This window comes from Raphanus sativus, unplaced genomic scaffold, assembly GCF_000801105.2.
Source record: "Raphanus sativus cultivar WK10039 unplaced genomic scaffold, ASM80110v3 Scaffold3562, whole genome shotgun sequence".
In the NCBI taxonomy this organism is placed as follows: Eukaryota; Viridiplantae; Streptophyta; class Magnoliopsida; order Brassicales; family Brassicaceae; genus Raphanus; species Raphanus sativus.
In genome coordinates this window covers 1-8,616 of record NW_026618868.1, presented here as the reverse complement: position 1 = coordinate 8,616, position 8,616 = coordinate 1, and the positions used below count along the sequence as shown (strand labels likewise).

The window sequence follows — 8,616 nt, the reverse complement described above, 5'->3', positions numbered from 1 at the left end:
GTACTTGAGCTCTCCCAAGTCCTTGATGTCGAATGTTGCTTTAAGAAATGCTTTGGTTGAGCTGATCCCTTCTTTATTACTGCCTGTGATGATTATATCATCTACATAGATGAGTATAACAATGATCCCTTGCTTGCTGGTCAGAGTGAACAAGGTGTGATCAGCCTCAGATTTTACAAAGCCCCTTCCATTCAGTGTTGAGCTCAGCTTGTGATACCAGGCTCTTGGGGATTGCTTCAGACCATATATTGCTTTCCTCAGTCTCAGAACATTGCCAGGCTTTACCATGCTTTCCATTCCAGGTGGTGGGCGCATGTATACTTCATCTTCTAGCTCTCCTTGTAAGAATGCATTCTTGACATCCATTTGCCAAAGATCCCATTCCAAATTCACAGCAAGAGAGAGCACAACCCTTATGGTGTGTAACTTTGCTACTGGAGCAAACGTTTCTAGGTAATCTTCTCCATACACTTGGGTGTAGCCTCTTGCTACTAGCCTGGTCTTCTTCCTTTCAGGTTTCCCATTAGCTAGATACTTGATTGTGAACAGAAGCATGCTGGTCACTGCCTTCTTGCCTTTGGGAAGCTCACTCTCAAATAGGTTCCATTCTTTTCCATAGCCCCCATCTCATCTTCCACAGACTCTCTCCATTCATCTATCTCCATGGCTTCTTTATAGCTTCTCGGAATGAATTCTTGATCCACATTTGCCATAAAGACTTGGTGGTTCTCAGGAAACTGAGCTAGAGAGCATGTAGCTTGGATGGGATGAGCCACGGCTTGTGAGTTGAAATACACTCTTGTATTCACCCAATCTGTTGGAGGACGCCTGATCCTCTCACTTCTTCTTGGTGGTTGAGCTTGAGCTGGTTCTTCTAGTATTGTAGCCTCATCATCCGTCTGATCTCTGCTACCCACTGATCCTTCTGGTTGCTCTGCTTGATCATGAGAAACTGAGCTTTGTGGTTGTATCTCAGTTATCTTCCCCCCCTCAGGATCAAGAGGAGCATCCGCAGTAGCTTCATTACTAGGACCCTCCTGGTCTCTATTGCTTGTGGAACCCTCCTGATGAGAGCTTGACTCAGCTGTTGTATTCCCTCCTGGTATACTGATGCCAATGCCCCTCATAACTCTTCTCAAGTTCTCGGCCCTATCTGATGCTGATTGAGACAAGTCTTTTACTTCATCCCAACTCTTTTCTGCATAGTAGCCTTTGGACTCAACAAACCTCACATCCCTGGATACTAGAACCCTCTTGGTATCTGGCACATAGCACTTGTATCCTTTCTGGTGAGGAGAGTAGCCTATAAACATGGCTCTGGTGCTCTTTGGTTCCAGCTTGTTTCTTTGTTGTCCTGGAATCAAAACAAAGCACACACACCCAAATACCCGAAGGTGATCTATAGATGGACGATATTTGTTTAATACCTCATGTGGTGACTGATCTTGCAAGATTTTGGTTGGTATCTTGTTGATCAGGTAGCATGCTGTCATCACTGCATCGCCCCAAAACCTCTTTGGCACATTCATGTGGAACATCATACTCCTAGCAACCTCCATAAGGTGCCTATTCTTTCTCTCAGCCACTCCATTTTGTTGTGGAGTGTATGGACAGCTTGTTTGATGGATCACTCCATGCTTGGATAGGTGTTGTTTAAATGCTGTGCTTGTGTATTCCCCACCATTATCTGATCTCAAAATTTTTATCTTGGCATTGTAATGGTTAGACACATAATTTTGAAAATTTATAAAAGCATCTAACACCCTATCCTTTGATTGAAGCAAGGTGATCCAAGTATACTTGGTTTTCTCATCTATGAATGTCACAAAGTATTTATGAAACTCCCTAGATGCGCATGGTGCAGTCCAAACATCAGAGTGAATTAAATCAAAGGCACATTCATAGATAGTACTCGATTTAGGAAACACAGTTTTACAATGCTTTCCTAAGATACAAGCTTCACAATCTTTTTGAAAAGAAATACTAGGCAACATGATGTTCAAGGCACGAGAGTGAGGATGACCTAATCTAGCATGCCACATTACATCTTTAGGGAAATTAAAACATGAATTTAAAGCAAGAGATAAATCGGAAGCAAGCTTAGTGTCTTCAAGCAAGTACAAGTCTCCCTTGGTTACACCTTTGCCAAGCAACCTACTAGTTTCAATATCCTGAAACAAAACATCATTAGGAGTGAAGGTAACATGGCAATTTAAATCAGTGGCAACCCTTTTTACTGATAACAAGTTGGAAGTGAAACTAGGCATATAAAAGGCTTTAGAGTCTTTTTCAAATATCCTAAGATCACCCACCCCTTTAATTGGAACCAACTCTCCATTAGCTACACAAACATTTCCTAGGGCAGGAACAATATTTTTAATCAACCCTAGATCACTTATCATATGATGACTAGCCCCTGAATCAATCACTAAAGTTTGTTCATTTTAGAGCTAGCAATCGCATTCAAGGAATAGTCAATATTAGTAGCATGTAAAGAGGTACCAAAGGTGTTACCAGAGTGGTCCTTGAGGGCCCTGATGAGAGCCTCAATGTCAGATCTCTTGATGGTATCATCAGGAGTGATTCTCAAGGTACTGGAGTTGCTTGATACAAGCGCTTTGCCTTCACCAGCTGGATTGGTGTTTGAGATGGCTCGTGTGGTGTTTGGAGTGCTTGGTTCACCCATCTCACCAGAGTAGTTGGCTCTTGCATCATTGAGAGGAGTCCTGAACTTCATTGGCTTGAGGTGAGGGTGGAGAATCCAGCACTTGTCCTTGCCATGCCCTTTCTTCTTGCAATGGTCACAAACCCACACTTTCTTGTCCTCCGGCTTGTACTGACCCTTGTTTGCTGTGCCTTCAGCTTGGTTCACCAACACAAGCTCTCCTTTGCCCCCAAAGAGTCCAACCGACCCTTGTTCCTTCTGGATTTGAGAGCATACTTCTTCCAAGGTTGGTAGCTTCTCGGCCCTCAGCAAGTGTTTAATGAGGTCGTTGTAACCGGGGTTCATGGTGAGGAGCAAGGCAAACACCTTGTCTTCTTCTCTCCGGTCTTTAAGTATGCTAGGGTCCACAGTACATGGCTCAGCATCTCCAACTCAGCCCACAAGGCTCGGAACTTGCCGAAATGCTGGTTGAAATCCATGTCTTCTTGGTGGAGTGAGCTAATGGCCCTCTTGACCTCAAACACTCTACTCAAGTTTGATATGTTGCCATACACCTTCTGAAGAGTGTTCCACAACTCTTTGGGAGTCTCACAGTAAGAGTAAGCTTCCAAGATTGGTGCGTCAAGGCTGCTTTGGATGATAGACAACACCAAGAGATCCTCCTGATCCCACTTGTCTTCGGTAGCAACCACAACTTCAGTACTGTCCCCTCCTTGGACAGTTTCTTTAGAGGGCTTGTCTTCTGTTATGTGAGAGCAGAGACCTCTTCCTCCCAAGGCTGTTTTCACAAGCCTAGACCACAAGAGATAGTTTACACCAGTGAGTGTAACCGGAATGGAGACTTTGGATGACTTTTCCATTTTTGGCAAATTCTGGAGTGATAAGTGAAGAACACTCAAGAACACAAAGAAATTTTGCTAAAAAGGGAAAGTTAAGAACAGAGATTATGCGGAAGTGAAAAAGAAATTAAGGTCTCAAGAGCAAGATAGCTCTGATACCATGTGTAAGATTTAGAGATTAAGTGTGAAGATTGATGAGAATGAGTAACTAAGAGAGTGAGATTGAGAGAATCCGAGAGAGAGAGTTTAGTGAAGTGGTTTCATCTTTCATTCACTTAACTTGAAATGGTTCACATACAAGGTTAATATATCGACATAAGCAGCATAAGAGAACAAAGGAGAAAAGCATAAACAAATGAGCAAGTAGTCTGGTCGCCTGGTCTTGGATAGCGACCTGTCATCAACGGCTCCAAGGCAAGAGTAATACAATATTATACTCTTGCCGACATCCCCCTTCTTGTCTTCACACTCCAACGTCTCTCTCTTCTTTCAAACATATCAGAGGCGACCTAGGGAGGATCTCCTTGCTGTTCAAGACTCTTTTACAAGTTCTAGTGTTGCCTTGTCTCCCAAGTTGTACGGCCATACTTGTGTTCCAAGATAACACCATTTCCTTGTATCATTTGAATCTCTTCTTCTCCTCTGATTACTCTTATGTCGCTATGCTTCATCTCAACACTCTTGATGCTAAGTTGCTAGGATTTGAACAACTTAAAGATATGTATGCAACTGACTCTGACTTTCAGGAAGCTTATAAATCGTGTGAGAAGTATGCTGCTGGGCATTACTTTAGGCAGGATGGGTTCTTATTCTATGATAATAGACTGTGTGTGCCTAACTGTTCTTTAAGAGATTTATTTGTCAGGGAATCCCATGGAGGAAGTTTAATGGGACACTTTGGTATTGCCAAGACTCTCAAGGTTTTGCAGGATCACTTCTTTTTGTTGACATGAAGCAATAAAAGGAGTTGATCAATCTTGACAAGAGTATATGAAGCAAGACATGAGAAGAAGTGATATAAAGAAAGAGAGGGAAGCTGTGTATGCGGATTAAACTAAAGGAAGAGTTACCTTGGGTTATAAGCTATTCCGTACAACCTAATGTACCCAACGAGAAGTGCAAGTCAAGAAATGAAGATAGTAAAGTTCAAATAAAGGAGTAACTCGATCAGATAGGTCTTGACCAGCAATCAGAACGTTGGGGAGCTTAGTCACGTGATTGGTTAATGTGAAGAGACCAAGACAACCGTTGGGTCAGGTCACTTTCACTCTGATCCGCGAAGACACAGCATTTGGACTCTTCTCAATTCTTTATTAGTTCTGTGTGACATGCTTTGTTTATTATTTTCTCATTGTCAAGTTGTGATTACTTCTGGCCTATATTAAGGTTGTAACCAGACCTAAATCAATACAAGGGAAATATATTCCTCTTTACTCTTTGATACTCTCTCTCTCTCACTCTCTCTCGCGAGTTCATCAATCCTCATAATATTCTCTTTAATTCTCACTACTTCTCTTACTAATTCATACAAATCATCATGGTATCAGAGCATCAAAGCTCTTGAAACCTACTTCTTTTACTTCCGCAATTACTCTGATTTTGCTGTTCTTGTTTCAAATCCATATTTCAACTTTCTCTCTCCTGTTCTTGGCGATTTGGAAGCAAGATGGATGAAAACAACAACAACCACAAGCATCTCAACATTCCTGTGACCTTGAAAGGGATTAACTATCTCTTCTGGGCCAGGATGGTGAAGAGAGCCCTTGGAGGCAAAGGACTATGGAAGTATGCCACAACTGAAGCGCCTTCCAAGCCTACTGACCAAGGAGAAAAAGGGAAAGAGAAGGAGGAGAAGGAAGAAGCTGATGAAGATAAATGGGGCCAAGAAGACCTCATGGTGCTCTCAGCTCTCCTTAGCTCCCTTGAACCCTCAATCATGGAGTCTTACTCCTACTGTGAGACCACCAAGCAGCTATGGGACACACTGTACAAGGTGTATGGGAATGTTTCCAACCTGACAAGGGTCTTTGAAGTGAAGAAAGCTCTCAACAGTCTCAACCAAGGAGACATGGAGTTTCAACCCCACTTTGGCAAGTTCAGGTCCCTATGGGCCGAGCTGGAGCTACTGAGACCTCATACCATGGATCCTGGCATCCTCCTAGCAAGGCGTGAAGAAGATAAGGTCTTTGGGATGTTGCTCACACTCAACACTTCCTATGGAGCTCTTATCAAACACATCTTGAGGGCAGACAAACTCCCTGATCTGGATGATGTTTGTGCTCAAATCCAGAAGGAAGAAGGTTCAGTGAGCTTATTTGGAAACAAAGGAGACCTGAACATGGCGCATCAAGCTGAAGAGGTGGTAGCTACCAAAGCAACCTACAAGCAAGCGGACAGGAGATCCTTGATCTGTGACCACTGCAAGAAGAAGGGTCATCTTAAAGACAAGTGCTGGATCCTGCACCCTCACCTAAAGCCAAACAAGTTCAAGGAACCAAGGTCACAGTACCAGGATGCAAGAGCTAACTTCTCAGCTGATGGTGTTGAGCCAGCGACTCCAAACCAAGGTGGTGGAAGCGCCATGGCATCTACCTCAGTGTACAACACACCAAGGCCTAACCTGGATGAGCTCCTCAAGAAGTCTGACTTGGATGCCCTCATCAAGGCCCTAAAAGAATCTGGTATCTCTAGAACTCTTGGAATTTCTCTCAATGCTTCTCACACTGCTGGTGATGTTTTAAACTTGTTAAAATCGGCTAAACCATTGATAATTGACTCTGGTGCTTCACATCATATGATTAGTGATTTAAACCTGATTAAAAACATAGTTCCAGCCTTAGGAAATGTGATGATAGCTAATGGTGATAAAATCCCAATTAAAGGGGTTGGCGATCTTAAGCTATTTGATAAAGAATCAAAAGCCTTTTATATGCCAACCTTTGCTTCAAACCTGTTATCTGTTAAGAGAGTCACAAATGATTTAAATTGTCATGTTACTTTCACTCCTAACAGTGTGTATTTTCAGGATATTGATTCAAGTAAGTTGCTTGGAAAAGGTGTCACAAAAGGAGATTTATACTTGCTTGAGGACACAAGACCAGCTTCTGATTTATCTGTTGCATTTGTTTCTGTTTCTGATTTCCCTAAAGATGTAATGTGGCATGCTAGATTAGGACATCCTCATTCTCATGCCTTAAACATTCTGTTGCCTAGTGTTAATTTTCAAAATGATTGTGAAGCTTGTATTCTAGGAAAACATTGTAGAAATGTGTTCCCTAAATCCAAGACTATCTATGATAACTGTTTTGACTTGATTCATTCGGATGTGTGGACTGCCCCATGTGCATCTAGAGAACACCATAAGTATTTCGTGACATTCATAGATGAAAAGTCTAAGTACACTTGGATAACTCTGTTGCAATCTAAAGATAGGGTGCTAGAAGCTTTTAACTATTTACTGGTTGCTTCTTTTGTTTATCTCAGGTACTATGGCTGGAGATGAAGAAGAGGATGCAGGTGTTAGTCTAGAGCATAAAGCTTTGCTTGAAGCTTTAACTCGCCGTATGCACACTATGATGGAAACAAGATTGGGTACCTTCCGCGAAGAGCTTGATGCTCAGTCTTCAGAACCTAGACGTGATCCAAGGCAGAACCGACGAGAACCGGCTAGAAGAGAGCATGATGGTTCAGAAGAGACTGACAACTACTATGAAAGAGAACGGCACAGCTCAGACTCTAGACACAGCAGCCGTAGCAACCGAAGGCACAGGCGTGAGCATCGTCCACGCAATGAACTAGCTGGATTGAAGCTAAAAATCCCTCCTTTCCATGGCAAGGCTGATCCAGATGCTTATCTTGAGTGGGAGAAGAAGATTGAGCTAGTTTTCAACTGTCAACACTACACTGAGCTTAAGAAGATTCAAGTGGCTGCTACTGAATTCTATGATTATGCCTTGAGCTGGTGGGATCAGTTGGTTACAAACAAAAGGCGTAATGGTGAGTACCCTATTGAGACTTGGGCTGAGATGAAAGCTGTGATGCGCAGGAGGTTTGTGCCAAACCATTACCATCGTGATCTCCATCAAAGACTAAGAAAGCTCACACAAGGATCACGATCAGTAGAAGAGTACTTCCAAGAGATGGAGTTGTTGATGTTGAGAGCTTGCATATCAGAAGATAGAGAGGCTACTATGGCTCGGTTCCTTGGAGGACTTAACCGTGAGATACAAGACAATGTAGAGATGCAACACTATGTTGAGCTAGAAGAGATGCTACACAAAGCGATTCTGGTGGAGCAGCAAGTTAAGAGAAAGCATCAGTCACGAGGAAGCTATGGCACCAGCAAGTATCAGCAGGCTAAAGATGAGAAACCAGCTTATCATAAGGATAATAAGCTTCAGCCAAAAGAAGATACCAAGCCAGGCAGTACTAACAGCAAAGACAAATGGAAAACTGAAGCTACTTCTTCACGAGCCAGGGATGTCAAGTGTTTCAAATGTCAAGGGCGTGGTCACTATGCTAATGAGTGCACTAACAAGCGAGTCATGATCCTCTTGGACAATGGAGAGTATGAATCTCAGGATGAGAAGCTTGAGGATGATCAGGAGCTTTCAGATGAAGAGTATGAAGAAGAACCAGTTCAGGGAAGATTGTTGGTTGCAAGAAGGACTCTCAGCTTGCAAAATAAAACCGTAGAGCTTGAGCAGAGAGAGAACTTGTTCTACACACGCTGCATGGTTCAAGGGAAGATATGTAGCCTAATCATTGATGGTGGGAGCTGTGTTAATGTTGCTAGTGAGACCATGGTGAAGAAGCTTGGATTAGAAACTCAGAAACATCCTAAACCTTACCGGCTGCAGTGGCTTAATGAAAAGGGTGAGATGAGAGTATCCACACAAGTCTCTGTACCATTCTCCATTGGTAGGTATGAAGATGAGATTATATGTGATGTGATACCAATGGAAGCAAGTCACATCTTGCTTGGTAGGCCGTGGCAATTTGATAGAAAAGTCACACATGATGGCTTTGCAAATAAGCATTCTTTTGAGTTCAATGGTAGGAAGACTACTCTGGTGCCTCTGACTCCTAAGGAAGTGCATCAAGATCAGTTGC

General features: G+C 42.8%; 1 protein-coding gene across 1 annotated transcript; it reads left to right on the top strand.

The window, feature by feature from the left end:
- Nucleotides 1-2,549: 2,549 nt before the first annotated feature.
- LOC130506687 (uncharacterized) lies at nucleotides 2,550-8,576 on the top strand (the record flags this gene model as incomplete). Its single annotated transcript, XM_057001381.1, has 2 exons — nucleotides 2,550-2,676; nucleotides 6,988-8,576. Coding segments are annotated over exons 1-2 (1,716 nt in total), but the record flags the coding sequence as incomplete, so codon positions are not given.
- Between the last annotated feature and the right edge of the window lie 40 nt (nucleotides 8,577-8,616).